This window comes from Rhinoraja longicauda, chromosome 15, assembly GCF_053455715.1.
Source record: "Rhinoraja longicauda isolate Sanriku21f chromosome 15, sRhiLon1.1, whole genome shotgun sequence".
NCBI lineage: Eukaryota > Metazoa > Chordata > Chondrichthyes > Rajiformes > Arhynchobatidae > Rhinoraja > Rhinoraja longicauda.
The window spans coordinates 1,104,001-1,119,762 of NC_135967.1; the positions used below are offsets into that span (position 1 = coordinate 1,104,001).

Here is a 15,762-nt window from a genome sequence, read left to right on the forward strand (position 1 = left end):
TTAACCTGCCAGCATGCCTTTCATATGCAGAAGGGAGCTTCCTGAGAAACCCACGCAGTCACGGAAAGAACGTGCAAACTCCACACGGGCAGCACCCAAGATCAGGGTCTAACTTGGATGCTTCGAATTGTAAAGCAGCACCACTGACAGTGTGGCATGAAGGGTTGCCCACTGTCCTGCATTAGCCGGGACATCCCGTATTTTGGGCTACATTGGTTTGTCCCGTATGGGACCGCCCCTGTCCCGTAATAGACCCATGGGGCGCTGTAGGCCCAGGCACTGTTTGCCCGGTCACTGTATGCCCGGTCACTGTATGCCCGGTCACTGTATGCCTGGTCACTGTATGCCCGGTCACTGTAGGCCCGGACACTGTAGGCCCGGTCACTGTAGGCCCGGACACTGTAGGCCCGGACTCTGTAGCCCGCGTGCCGCTGTAGGCCCGGACAGTGTAGGCCCGGTCGCTGCCTAACGGAAGTTGCGTAACAACCCACATCCATGTCCGGCCGGCCGCCATTGGTGGAGCGGGAGCACGTGGCCGCTGGGTGGGTGAGGTCACGTGGGGCGCCATCTTGTCCCTTATTTGGGAGTGAGGAAGTTGGCACCCCTAGTGGCATGGTAGGGTGGTGTTCAGTAAAGCAATCACACTGTGGTGTTTGTGGAGTATTTGCAAGGTAGGTTTTCAACATTGAACTGATTATATTGCTTTTATTTTTGTCTCACCAGGCACACCTGTTAAATTATCTAACTACAGAAGATCAGGCACTGCGCAATGAAAATCAAGTCAAGGTGGTTCATCGGATGAAGCGAAGCCAAATCAGAGAGCCAGGAGCAAGAGGTGAATAAGTAGTCAAAGGGGATGGAGGTGAGAGCATGGGGACAGGTACAGTCCTAGTTTTAAGGGAAAGCACTGACGATAACAGCCAGCTACATTTTATAATTCTTCCAAAGGGTCGTTATTAAACTTCCTAAGTGTAAAAGTTATAATGCACAAGTAAAGTTGCTCTCATTATTTAATTGGGATCCATCACTCATAGAATTTTCGAAGCATCCCTTTCAACTGACTGGCAGCATCACGGATCTTTTAATTCAGTGCAAGAATGAACAATATTGAAGGATATGTTGGATGGATGTATTTTAGCGAGGAATTCTACGGCTAATAACTTTTCCAGGGGTTCAGGAGTTCAAGCACTTCATGGACCACAGTTCCCACAACAAAAGGAAGACAAAGTATTCTCTCAGAGGGCAGTAAGGGTGTTGGATGGTACGGTGGTGCAGCTGGTAGAGCTGCTGCCTCACTGCTGGGGTTGCCAACTGTCCCGTATTAGCCGCAACATCCCGTATTTTGGGCTACATTGGCTTGCCCCTTACGGGCCCGCCATAGTCCCATATTAGGCCCGGAGGGGCGCTGTAGGCACAGACACTGTAGGCCCGGACGCTGTAGGCCTGGACACTGTAGGCCCGGACGCTGTAGGCCTGGACACTGTAGGCCCGGGGGCCGCTGTCGTTCTGCACAGTGTAGGGCCAGAGGTCCAGGCGCCGCCTAACGTAGGTTGCATAGTAACCCGCCTTCCGGCCCAGGCGGCCGCCGTTGGTGGAGCGAGAGCACCTGGCCGCTGGCTGGGTGAGGTCACGTGGGACGCGGGGCAGTGACATCACCTTGTCCCTTATTTGGGAGTGAGAAAGTTGGCAACCCCTACTCACAACGCCAGCAGTCCGGGGTCAATCCTGACCTTCAGTGCTGTGTTGAATTTACATGGTTTCCTCTGGTGCACTTCCCAAGGGCATGCTCATGGGTGAACTGAGCGCTGTAACTTTCCCCCGGGTGTACGTGTGTGGTGGAATCTGGCAGGTATTTATGGGAATGTGGCGAGAATACATTGGGAATGTTTAGATTAGTTTAGTTTGGAGATAGAGCGCGGTAACAGGCCCTTCGGCCCACCGAGTCCGCACCGACCAGTGATCCCCGCACATTAACACTATCCTATACTCACTAGGGACAATTACAATTCAGTGATATTTAAGGTGGTAATTGAAAAGGATAAAGAGGGACCAGAGGAAAGAGGAAAATTTCTAAATTGGGGCAAGGCCGATTTTAATCTGATAAGGCAGAAGTTGGCCCTGGTGGACTGGGATCAGCTTCTCGTGGGGAGGACCGCATCAGAACAGTGGGAGTCATTCAAAGGAATAATTGAAAAAGTACAGAGGAAGCATGTTCCCCTAAAGTTTAAGGGTGGGACAAACAAGTCCAAAGAACTTTGGATGTCATATCATATCATATCATATATATACAGCCGGAAACAGGCCTTTTTCGGCCCTCCAAGTCCGTGCCGCCCACCGATCCCCGCACATTAACACTATCCTACACCCACTAAGGACAATTTTTTTTTTTTACATTTACCCAGCTAATTAACCTACATACCTGTACGTCTTTGGAGTGTGGGAGGAAACCGAAGATCTCGGAGAAAACCCACGCAGGTCACGGGGAGAACGTACAAACTCCTTGCAGTGCAGCACCCGTAGTCAGGATCGAACCTGAGTCTCCGGCGCTGCATTCGCTGTAAAGCAGCAACTCTACCGCTGCGCCACCGCTACCGCTATGTCGAATGATATAGTAAGATTGATTCGAAAAACAAAGGGGGGCTTTTGGAAGGCATAAAGAACTTAAGGCACAGACATCATTAGAGGAATACAGAAGGTGTAGGGCGGTTCTTAAAAAAGAAATTAGGAGAGCAAAAAGGGGCCATGAGATAGCACTAGCGGGCAAAATAAAAGAGAATCCCAAAGTGTTCTATAAGTATATCAAGGGTAAGAGGATAACGAGGGAAAGAGTGGAGCCCATCAGGGACCATAGTGGAAAGTTGTGTGTGGAGCCAGAGGATGTAGGAGATGTTTTAAATGAATTTTTTGCATCTGTTTTTACGAGGGAGGAGGGCGATGCAGACTTAGAAATGGAGCAGGAGGGTTGTGATGTTCTTGAGCATATTGCTATTGACAGGGAGACGGTGCTGGAGGCTCTGGCAGGCTTAAAAGTGGATAAGTCTCCGGGCCCTGACGAGATGTATCCCAGGATGCTGAGAGAGGCAAGGGAGGAGATTGCGGGGGCTCTGGCACAAATTTTCAGAGCCTCTCTTGCAACAGGGGATGTACCGGAGGACTGGAGGATAGCTAATGTGGTGCCATTATTTAAAAAGGGCAGTAGGGATAAACCTGGGAACTACAGGCCGGTGAGTCTGACATCGGTGGTGGGGAAGCTGCTAGAAAAGATTCTGAGGGACAGAATCAGTCTTCACTTGGAGGATCGAGGGTTAATTAAGGATAGTCAACATGGCTTTGTTAATGGAAGGTCGTGTCTGACTAACTTGATTGAATTTTTTGAAGGGGTGACCAAGGAGGTAGATGGGGGTAGTGCAGTGGATGTGGTATACATGGATTTCAGTAAGGCTTTTGACAAGGTCCCACACAGGAGACTAGTCAAGAAGGTAAGAGCCCATGGGATCCAGGGCACCTTGGCAAAATGGATAAAAAACTGGCTTAGTGACAGAAGGCAGAGGGTGATGGTAGAAGGGTGCTTCTGTGACTGGAGGCTGGTGTGGGGTGCCGCAGGGATCGGTGTTGGGTCCCTTACTGTTTGTAATCTACATTAATGATCTGGATGTCAACGTACAGGGCATGATCAGCAAGTTTGCAGATGACACAAAGGTAGGGGGGCTGGTGAATAGCGAGGAAGGGATCTGCAAGCTGCAGGAAGATATAGATGAGATGGTCAGATGGGCAGAGCAGTGGCAGATGGAATTTAATCCTGAAAAGTGCGAGGTGATGCACTTTGGCAGAAATAACTTGGAGAGGGAGTACACCATGAATGGAAGGACCCTAGGGAAGACAGGGGTACAGAGGGACCTTGGAGTACAGGTACACAAGTCCTTGAAGGCAGCAGGACAGGTGGACAGGGTGGTCAAAAAGGCATATGGGTTACTGGCCTTCATTAGCCGGGGCATCGAATATAAAAGTAGGGGGGTAATGATGGAATTGTACAGAACACTGGTGAGGCCACAGCTGGAGTATTGTGTACAGTTCTGGTCACCACATTATAGAAAGGATGTGATAGCTTTGGAGAGGGTGCAGAGGAGATTCACCAGGATGCTGCCAGGGATGAAGGGCCTCAGCTATGAGGAGAGACTGAGCAGACTGGGGTAGTTTTCCCTGGAGCAGAGAAGGCTGAGAGGGGACATGATCGAGGTGTACAAGATCATGAGGGGCATAGATAAGGTAGATGGCGGGGAACTTCTTCCATTGGTGGAAGGTTCAACAACGAGGGGACATAGATACAGGGTAAGGGGAGGGAGGTTTCGGGGGGTTGTGAGAAAGAACTTTTTCACCCAGAGGGTGGTTGGAGTCTGGAACTCACTGCCTGGGGTGGTGGTGGAGGCGGGAACACTCACAACGTTTAAGAGGCATTTCGATGGGCACTTGAAATGCTACAACATTCAGGGCTACGGTCCAAATGCGGGAAAATGGGATTAAAATTAGACTGTTTGGTAACGGGCGGCACGGACACGATGGGCCGAAGGGCCTCTTTCTATGCTGTAGGACTCTATGACTCTATGACAGCACCCGTAGTCGGGATCGAACCCGGGTCTCCGGCAACTCTATCCCTGCGCCACCAGGCCACCATGGTATTGGTATAAGGTTAATGGAAAAGGATGATTGATGATTAGCGTGGACTCAGTGGTCCAGAATGCCTTCTTCCATGCTGTGTGACTGTGCTCTGTTACTCTGTAGCAAGATATCCAGTGTCAGGTCTTTAGAGTGTAAGAAGTCTGAAGAAGGGTCTCGACCCGAAACGTCACCCATTCCCTCTCTCCGAGATGCTGCCTGACCTGCTGAGTTACTCCAACACTTTGTGAATAAATACAGGTCTTTAGAGTATTCACCTCGGAGACAGATGAGGTTCTGCAGACTGCCGTTTTTCCAGCTGCCCGCACTCTGATAATCATCGTGCTCCCATATCCTATCATGTTTTTCTGCAGACAGGAGCTTGCTAAAAATAATCAAATATTCCACCCTGTCCACTCGCCTTCCGTGGCTTGGTGTGTTTGAAGTTTTCTTGGTTTGCACAGTCAGTTGTTTATTTTCAATCCTTCAGTTTGTTCCTCCTGCGTTTTCTTTCTTCATTGTGAAGCTCACACCCTTGTTACATTCTCTCTCACTAAGTTTATTTGATCTGATATTCTCTATCCTCCTTGAATGAGACATTAGCATCTCTCCCTTCTTTTGAGTGCAAAGTATTCATGAGGAATCTTAGCTCCATCTTTCATCTCACTACACAATTCTTTTGATCCTTGTTTTCCCTTCCAAAACATGCTAAACTTTCTTTGATTTTAATCATTAGTGATCTTGCTGCACCTTTGCAGTGCTCTCTTTAAATTTCACATTTTCTATATTTTTCGATACTTTCTGCTTTATCAAGTCCCAGTGTATCATACAGACTTCACTTTTAGTTCAGTTTAGTTTATTGTCATGTGTAAAGAGGTACAGTGAAAAGCTTTGGTTTTTAGTGTCTTCTATGCACCCTGTCAGCAAGTTCTACATTTGACAGATCCACGTTTTTCTTTTTATCAGAATATACTTATTAATTCTTTGACCCTCCTGACATGCCTACCATTACTCTGATTGACTTATCTTAGAGTAGACTTTTTCTTCAGATGGCTTTTGCTAAATTACTCGTCAGTCTAGTAAATGTGTAATTAATCTGACTGTGAATCGTGAAAACGATTTTGTTTTTGTTCTTTTCCATAAGAATCCAAAATCTATGATCAAGATTCAAGAGTGTTTAATTGTCAGATACGGCCTGATCAGACCAGCTGTACAGACACATTAAATGCAACAACACAACAAAGAAATAGACAATAAATAAATTGTCAGTCATTCTGGGTGATCCAGATCATGATCCCAGTTAAAGTTAGCGTGATTAAAATATTCAATTACTGCCTGTGTGCCCTTGTTTACCAGAGGTTTGTTGACAAATTTGTTCCCCCATTTTGCTTGCATTATTTAAAGATTTACAGCTCATTCCCAGCAGTCTGTTCCTTTGGTCATTAGTCCGTTCAATATATTAAATGGGTGCAGCGGTAGAGTTGCTGCCTTACAGCGAATGCCACACCAGAGACCCGGGTTCGATCCTGACTACGGGTGCTGTCTGTACGGAGTTTGTACGTTCTCCCCGTGACCTGCGTGGGTTTTCTCCGAGATCTTCGGTTTCCTCCCACACTCCAAAGACGCACAGGTTTGTAGGTTAATTGGCTTGGTAAATGTTTTTTTTTAATTGTCCCTAGTGAGTATAGGATAGTGTTAATGTGCGGGGATCGCTGGGCAGCACGGACCCGGTGGGTCGAAGGGCCTGTTTCCGCGCTGTATCTCTAAACTAAACTAAACTAATAGTGAATTTGTTCAACCGACAAATGCAATGATGAGGGATGACATCCCAGGTATCATGTGATAATTTATTAAAGTGCATGTTTTTTCCATTTGCGATATAAGCTGGTTGATTGTCCAGCTGAGACTGCTGTTGAAGCAGGTTGGACCAGCTGTGTCGTTGCACTCACATTCACCAATAACATATTTGGATTGTGATACAACACCCCAGTGCTGTCCATTGCAGATAGATTTTGTCACTATAACTGTAGCTCTTGTGTAGGAAAGAACTGCAGATGCTGATATAAATCAAAGGTAGACACAAAATGCTGGAGTAACTCAGCGGGTCAGGCAGCATCTCTGGAGAGAAGGAATGAGTGACCTTTTGGGTCGAGACCCTTCTTCAGTCTGATGTCAGGGGAGTGGGCGGGACAGAGATAGAATGTAGTCGGAGACAGTCAGACTGGTGGGAGAACTTACTGTCTCCGGCTGCATAGGGCGGTCACGGTAGAGTTGCTGCCTTACAGCGAATGCAGCACCAGAGACCCGGGTTCAATCCCGACTACGGGTGCTGTCTGTACGGAGTTTGTATGTTCTCCCGGTGACCTGCATGGGTTTTCTCCGAGATCTTCGGTTTCCTCCCACACTCCAAAGACGAACAGGTTTGTCGGTTAATTGGCTTGGTAAATGTAAATGTCCCTCGTGGGTATAGGATAGTGTTAATGTGCGGGGATCGCTGGGCGGCGCCGACCCAGTGGGCTGAAAGGGCCTGTTTCTGCGCTGTATCTCTAAACTAAACTGGGATGGAGGAAGGGATGGAGAGAGAGGGAAAGCAAGGGCTACTGGAGCTCCTGTTTTCTGTTGAGACAGTTTGTCCATAACTTTGCAGTACATCAACCAAGAGGTCAAGCATTATTTGGGCAATTAGGCAATGAATTTCAACAAGATTTGGTTATATTTTTCCTCGCTGTTTGTGGATGATGTGAAGACAGGGTTGCTGAAGTGAACAACATCTTTTGGTTATTTCTGGATTGCGAATTGGCAATATTTCCATCGGACCCAACTATCTATCGTTGGTTCCATGGTCATATTATAGAAACATATAAAATTATTAAGGGATTGGGCAGGCCAGATGCAGGAAAAATGTTCCCCTTGTTGGGGGAGTCTAGAACCAGGGGTCACAGTTTAAGAATAAGGGGTAGGCCATTTAGGACTGAGATGAGGAAAAACTTTAGGACTGAGATAAGGAAAATCTGTGGAATTCTCTGCCACAGAAGGCAGTGGAGGCCAATTCACTGGATGTATTCAAGAGAGAGTTAGATAGAGCTCTTAGGGCTAATGGAATCAAGGGATATGGGGTAAAAGCAGGAATGGAGTACTGATTCTGGATGATCAGCCATGATCATATTGAATGGTGGTGCTGGCTTGAAGGGCTTCATGGCCTACTCCTGCACCTATTGTCTATGTTTCTATGGTCATGTCTTATTCTTCTCCACTGCTCTCCACTGCCTGAATCCTATTCTCGGTTCACCTCAATCCCACCCTCTCCTTTGTGCAGCCAAAGTGCCTGTAAAACTGAGTGATCCTGCCCCAAACTGAACTCGCCAGACTCTAAGTTAGACACAAAAAGCTGGAGTAACTCAGCGGGTCAGACAGCATCTCTGGAGAAAAGGAATAGGTGACGTTTCTGGTCGAGAACCTTCTTCAGACTCTGACCCACTGAGTTACTCCAGCTTTTTGTGCCTATCTTTGGTTTAATCCAGCATCTGCAGTTCCTTCCTACAGACTCTAAACTCTACGAGGCAGGATTAGTAAAATTGCAGATGATGCCAAAGTGGGTGGTATTGTAGATAGTGAAGATTACCGCAGCATCTTGATCAGATCAATCAACCAGTCAATCCGTCTGTCCATCGGAACCTGAGCCACTTTTCCTCAACACCCTTCATGTCTCTTTGAGAGGTAGGGAGGTGTCTCCTGCACTGATGGACTCCTGTTCTCCTCCGCACCCTGCACTTCCTCGCCCTGGTCCATCGTCCCGACACTACATGGTGGTCGGTGTTGCCTTCTGGCCACGTCAGTGGGAGTCCCTCTACGCAAGGATTCTGCCCCTCTCCATCGGGGACCTGGGGTGGAAGGTGTTGCACCGAGGAGTCCCCTGCAACCTGTTCCTCGCGCGGTTCACAGACTCGCCAGCCGCCTGCCACTGCTGTGGGCTGGAAGAGTGTGTGTACCACGTGTACATGGAGTGTGTGAGGCTGTGTACCACGTGTACATGGAGTGTGTGAGTCTGTGTACCACGTGTACATGGAGTGTGTGAGGTTGCAGCCCCTGTTCCAATATCTAAAGGGGCTGCTCCGTGCCTTCTGGCTGCACTTCTCACCCACCGCCCTCATCTCTGGACACCCTGTGCGTAGGGGAGAGGGTGGGGGGGCCGAGGATGTCCTGGTTGGGTTGCTCCTGGGCCTGGCCAAGCTGGCCATCCATGACTCATGGCGCCAGGTGGAAGAGGGCTCTGCCCGAGCCAGCTGCCTGCCCCTTTTCCGGGGTTACGTCCGCGCCTGGGTGGTGTTGGAGAGGAATCACGCGCTGTCCACGGGCACCCTGGGGGATTTCTGGGACACCCTTCATGTCGGTGAATGGCCTCCTCCTGCACCTATTTTTCTATGTTCTCTGCTTCTATGTTTCTACTCCAGCTTTCCAGTGCTGAATTTATGAGTATCCCGTAGTACAAGTCCATCATAATGTTCGCTATTTCTTAGCCACTTTGTTCCAAGATAGATTTACAGAGGTTCAACCACATCACAGGCTCATCTCCCCTCTTTGTGTCAGACCTGATATCAGCCATTTCATTCTGCCAACTCGGCCAGATTGGAAAAAATGAATAATTTTTTGAAATGCGTTTGATCCAAATGGGCAGAGTCTTGTAAGTCACTTATTGCCAAAGAGGGATGTTTCAATCCACATGCAGCCAAGTGCCTAGCTGGAGTTTCTGAATCCATTTATAAATGAAAGAGATTGCGTTTATCTGATGCAGTTGACATTCTGTCTCCTTGATCACATTTGACAATAGATTGACACCAGCTTGCGATCTACAAAGAGAAACTAAGTAACACCAATGAAAGTCTCCCATTTGCATGGAGGTTTGTCTGTGTTTTTAGTATTATGCAATTTAATCCTCTGTGATCTCTCGTTTTCACACCATACCCTTCCATATCTCTCATATCCCTCTTCCCTGACTCTCAGTCTGAAGAAGGGTCTCGACCTGAAACGTCACCCGTTCTTTCTCTCCAGAGATGCTGCCTGAGTTACTCCAGCATTTTGTATCGATCTTATGCAATTGAAACTATTTTGTTTCTAAAGCAGTAATAATCATTTCAAGACATTTTGAGCCACTCAAACATCAAGTGGAAATTTCCAACCCGGACTCACATTTGTGAGCCAGCTGTGATCTTGGAGCCAGGAATTCATGGGCTTGCATCAGTGCCCACCTCTCTCCTCCACACTCAGTTGTAAGCCTTTGCTACAACATCCATGATCCCCCACATCAAGCTGCCCCATTTAGGGAGGGTACGGTTTATCTCTGTATGGATTCAATGGTGCCATCGCATCATATGAGAAGTCCTGACCTCCATCAATGTGTAACCTTGATGGTTCAATGCCCAGGCACCCATCAATGTGCTGAAGAGGGGTCTCGACCCGAAACGTCACCCATTCCGATCCAGAGATGCTGCCTGTCCCACTGAGTTACTCCAGCACCTTCATATCTATCATCAATGTGCTGTTGTGAATGTGCACTATCTCCTGTATGCCAGGTTCTGGGTTACTCTCAGTAGTCAGTGCGAGGATTTGAGTTACTTCCAGGAGACCACCAGACCATTAGGAACTCTGCTGGCCTTTATGTGAGCATGTCGCATTCCTTGAGTGTAGGGAGCAGATAGTGTATCAATACAATACAATACAATATATCTTTATTGTCATTGTACAGCGGTACAACGAGATTGGGAATGTGCCTCCCATACGATGCAATAAATGAATTAGCTAAAAAGTATAAATTTAAACAACCCAGTGAAACAAATTAGAACAGTTTTAAAACAGAATAAAGTGCAAGTAGATCTGTGCCAGTTCACTGTGCGATGTGACCATCCGGCTCAGCAGGACCGGTTCATAGCAGCTATGGCCCTGGGGATGAAGCTGTTCCTGAGTCTGGAGGTGCGGGCGTAGAAGGCCTTGTATCGTCTGCCCGATGGTAGAAGTTCGAACAGACTGTTGCAGGGGTGTGAAGAGTCTTTGTGGATGCTGGTGGCTTTTCTGAGGCATCGTGTGTTGTAGATGCCCTCCAAGTCTGGTAGCTGTGTTCCGATAGTCCTCTGAGCTCTATGGACTACCCGCTGAAGAGCTTTCCTCTCTGCCTCCGTGCAGCTGAGGTACCACACAGGGATGCCATGTGTTAGGGTGCTCTATGGTGCAGCGGTAGAATGACGTCAGCAGCTGTTGGGGTAGACCAGACTTTTTCAGTGTTCTTAGGTAGAACAGTCACTGCTGTGCCTTCTTGACCAGCGCAGCAGTGTAATTGGACCATGTTAGGTCCTCCGAAATGTGAGTGCCCAGAAACTTGAAGCTGGACACTCTCTCCACACTGTCCCCATTGATAAAGATCGGGGCGTATTCCCCGTTGTGTGACCTATGGAAGTTGATGATCAGCTCCTTGGTCTTGGTGGTATTTAGGGACAGGTTGTTATCAGAGCACCAGTCCGCCAGGTTCTGCACCTCCGCTCTATAGTTTGTTTCATCACCGTTGGTGATCAGCCCGATCACCGTTGTGTCGTCTGCAAACTTGACAATGGTGTTGGTGTCGAATGCAGGAACACAGTCGTGTGTGAAGAGGGAGTAGAGCATGGAGCTCAGACCACAGCCCAGGGTGATAATGGAGGACAGGTGCGGGCCCATTCTCACTGCCTGCGGTCGCTCCAGCAGGAAGTCCAGGATCCAGTCGCATAACGACGAGCTGAGGCCTAGCTGGTGGAGTTTGGTGATGAGCTTGGTGGGGATGACCGTGTTGAAGGCAGAGCTATAGTCTATGAATAGCATCCTCACGTACGTGCCCTGTCTCTCTAGGTGAGTCAGGACAGTGTGAAGAGCCAGAGAGATGGCGTCCTCTGTGGATCTATTTGCCCTGTATGCAAACTGATGTGGGTCCAGTGAGTCAGGGATGCTGGATTTGATGTGTGAGAGGACCAGCCTCTCAAAGCACTTCATGACTATCGGAGTTAGGGCAACCAGACGGTAGTCGTTCAGGTTGGTGATCTTTGCTTTTTTCGGCACCGACACTATGGTGGCCGACTTCAGGCACTTGGGGACCGTAGCCAGAGATAACGACAGGTTAAAGATCCTGGTGAATACCTCAGCCAGCTGTTCAGCACAGTCCCTAAGTACCCTTCCTTGAACTCCATCCGGGCCTGCAGCCTTGCGTGGGTTGACCCTTTGCAGAGCGCGTTGTACTTCCTGTGTGCTCAGTCCCTCCGCCTCGGCTGGGGTTCTTCCACTCAAGGTGGTGTTGCCAGTTTCGAAGTGGGCAAAGAAGGTGTTAAGCTCGTTGGTCAGTGCCATATCGCTGTGGGGGCAGGCAGGTCTGCTCTTGTAGCCAGTGATGTCCCTGACACCCTGCCACATGCTTCTGGTGTCCGTGGTGTTGAAGTGGTCTTCCACCCGTTGCCTGTGGGTGTCTTTGGCTCTCTTTATACCTTTGTTCAGGTTTGACCTGGCAACACTGTATGCTGAAGTGTCACCAGATTGAGGGCATTGTTGCGTGCCCTCAGCAGGTTCTGTACCTCCTTGTTCATCCAGGGTTTCCGGTTTGGGTATGTTAAAGTTCGATTCTACTAGACAGACAACAATACCATAAAGTGGTAAAACAATAGAGTCTTTATCACGCTAGCAGGAGTGGGAGAGCTACAACTAATATGCTTTTTTTAATATCAAAAAATACATTATTCCAGTAATAAATATTTACAAAACATCTTCTTTTCAACAACTCCATCCGACATTCCCAGAAGTTACACATTCAATGCAGATATTCATTGCCAAATTTACACAGAACCCCTTATTTGGAGGGGCGTCTGTCTCCACCACACCCTGCCCCCCATGTCCAGCAGCGGAAGGACCCTAGACTGTGGTCCTCCCCCACAGGGCCTTGGCGTTGGCTGCACCAAGCTTCATTGCATCCCTCAGCACGTACTCCTGCAGTCTGCAGTGGGCCAGTCGGCAACATTCCCCGACGGACAGCTCGCTCCGCTGGGAGGTCAACAAGGATCGGGCAGACCAAAGAGGGTCTTTCACCGAGTTGATGACCTTCCAGCAGCACTCGATGTCAGTCTCTGAATGCTACTGTCCCTGGGAACAGTCCGTAGATCACAGAGTCCTCTGTGACGGAGCTGCTCGGAATAAATCGTGACAGGGACCCCTACAAACCTCTCCAGACTCTCTTGGCAAATCCACACTCTGTGAAGAGGTGGGCCACCGTCTCCTCTCCATAGCAGCCGTCCCGAGGGCAGCGTGCGCTGGTAGTGAGGTTCCGGCGGTGCAGGAAGGATCTGACTGGGAGGGCTCCCCTCACCGCCAGCCAAGCCAGGTCTTGGTGCTTGTTGGTGAGTTCTGGCGATGAGGCATTTTGCCACACAAGCTGCCTGGCAGTGTCACTCCTCTTATGCTCGCATCCTTCCTGATGGACTCGGCAAAGGGCTCAATACAACAGACAAACAAGACAGGGGAGAGAGGGCAACCCTGCCTGACTCCAGACCTGACGGGGAAGCTGTCTGATTCCCACCCATTGATTTGGACTGTACTACAGATATCCGTGTAGAGCAGTTGGATCCACTTCCTGATTTCCTCCCCAAAGCCCATTTTGGAGAGCACGTCCCTCATGTACGTGTGCGATATCCTGTCGATGGCCTTCTCCTGGTCCAAGCTGACCAGGCAGGCATCCACCCGTCTGTCCTGCACGTAGGCAATGCTATCTCTCAGCAGCACCAGGCTGTCTGAGATTTTCCTGCCAGGTACAGCACAGGTTTGTCCCAGTCCCAGAGCAGACTTGACCCGGTTGGCGATGGCCTTAGAAAGGATCTTGTAGTCTACATTCAACAATGTGATGGGTCTCCAATTCCTTATACCATTCATCTCTCCCTTCTGCTTGTACAACCAGTATGCTTGCATTTTTTTAATTTATTTATTTTTTTTTTTTTTTTATATATCAAAAAATACTTTATTCAAGTAATAAATATCATTTACAAAACATCTTTTTTAAACAAACCCATCAGACATTTCCGGAGGTTACACATTCAATACAGGCATTTACTTCCAAATTTACATACATTTACATACATTTACAGACATTTACCCAGTATCCCTTATTTGGAGGGGCGTCTGTCTCCACCACCCCCTGCCCCCCATGTCCAGCAGCGGAAGGACCCTAGACTGTGGTCCTCCCCCACAGGGCCTTGGCGTTGGCTGCACCAAGCTTCAGTGCATCCCTCAGCACGTACTCCTGCAGTCTGCAGTGGGCCAGTCGGCAACATTCCTTGACGGACAGCTCGCTCTGCCGGGAGAACAACAAGGCTCTGGCAGACCAAAGAGCGTCTTTCACCGAGTTGATGACCTTCCAGCAGCACTCGATGTCAGTCTCTGAATGCTACTGTCCCTGGGAACAGTCCATAGATCACAGAGTCCTCTGTGACGGAGCTGCCAGTATGCTTGCATACTAACACATACTAGCAGTCACTCGAGGACCCCACTCACTTACAGAGTGTTTCAGCAGCATTTTTATACACCAAATACAATAAGTTTTTAGAAGTGATAACAGAACCAGACACCCCACACAGGTGGTCTTGCAAGAGGATAGGAATTCTATGCATCATCACCCACTATCACATGGCCATTGTCCAAGATCATTAATTCAGTCTATTAACATAAACACATCTTCCTGGGGCTCAACTTTATGGTAATTGTTAAGAGGCTCAGTCTACTCTGCTGTTCCTTTGTATCCGTTTCCTGTCCTTTGTAGTTTTACAACACCCATCCTGCAATCTCAAGCCGGCATCTGCACAGAGATAGACTTGCAGGCATCTGAGGTATGCAATCTAATTTAGTGACAGTTCATCTTCATGTAGCATTTGGTCACATACACCTTAACCCTTAAATCCCCTTTTCTCCTTTACAGGTAGATCTTTATCTCCTTGTCCTCTGCGACATTCTCCACACAGCAGTTGATGTAGGAGAGCACAGTGGATGCGTATTCCTCCAAGTCTACCTCTGAACCGTAGGTGGCCTGTTGTGCAAACAGGTCCCAGTCGGTGCGATCAAAGCAGTCCTGGAGTTGTAGGGTGGCATCCTCGGGCCATATTGTGACCGTCTTTATTGTGGGTTTGGTCTTGCGGATGAGGGGTTTGTATGCGGGCAGTAGAAGCAGTGAGAGGTGATCGGATTGTCCCGGGGGTGGGCAGGGGAGAGCTCTGTAGGCGTCCTTTACGTTGGTATACACCTTATCCAGTGTGTTTGAGCTCCTGGTAGGGCACTGCACGTGTTGGTGGAATTTGCGGAGCGAGGCTCGTAGGTCGACCTGATTAAAGTCCCCGGCAACAATGAAGGCGCCGTTGGGGTGGGCATCCTGCTGCTTACTGATGGCCGAGTGTAGCTGTGCTAGCGCTAGGTTAACATATTAGCCTGTGGGGGAATGTATGCGGCCATGATGATGACCACAGTAACCTCCCGCGGCAGATAGAGCGGTCTACATTTGAGCAGTAGGTACTCCAGGTCTGGGGAACAGTAGCTCTCTATTGTGGAGTGGTTGGTGCACCAGTCATTGTTAATGTAGATACAGAACCCACCACCCTTGCTCTTACTGGAGTCCTTTGTTCTATCAGCCCGATGTAGTGACCGGTTCGTTAGCTCCACAGCCCCGTCGGGAACCAGCGCGTTGAGCCACTTCTCCGTGAAGATCAGCGCACAGCAGTCTTTCAGGGATCGCTGGGTGTTGATCCATAGCCTTACCTCATCCAGCTTGTTGGAGAGTGACCGGACATTTGCGAGAAAGACACTTGGTAGGGATGGTCTTTGTTGTGCTCTCCGTAGCCTGGCCTTCACCCTCACTCTCCTGCACCCCCGCTCTCCGTCCATAGCCTGGCCTTCACCCTCACTCTCCTGCACCCCCACTCTCCCTCCGTAGTCTGGCCTGCATCCCCACTCTCCCTCCGTAGCCTGGCCTGCACCCCCACTCTCCCTCCGTAGCCTGGCCTACCCCCGCTCTCTGTCCGTAGCCTGACCTGCACCCCCACCTCCCGGCCCGGGCGGCCACCATTG

At 49.1% G+C, this 15,762-nt stretch overlaps 1 protein-coding gene across 1 annotated transcript in view; it reads left to right on the plus strand.

The window, feature by feature from the left end:
• Positions 1-15,762, plus strand: part of eda (ectodysplasin A) — a 235,016-nt gene that overhangs the window by 133,633 nt on the left and 85,621 nt on the right. Inside the window, exon 2 of the mRNA XM_078412098.1 lies at positions 724-835. Within this exon, the coding sequence (XP_078268224.1) occupies positions 724-835 (112 nt within the window). The remainder of the gene's footprint in view (positions 1-723; positions 836-15,762) is intronic.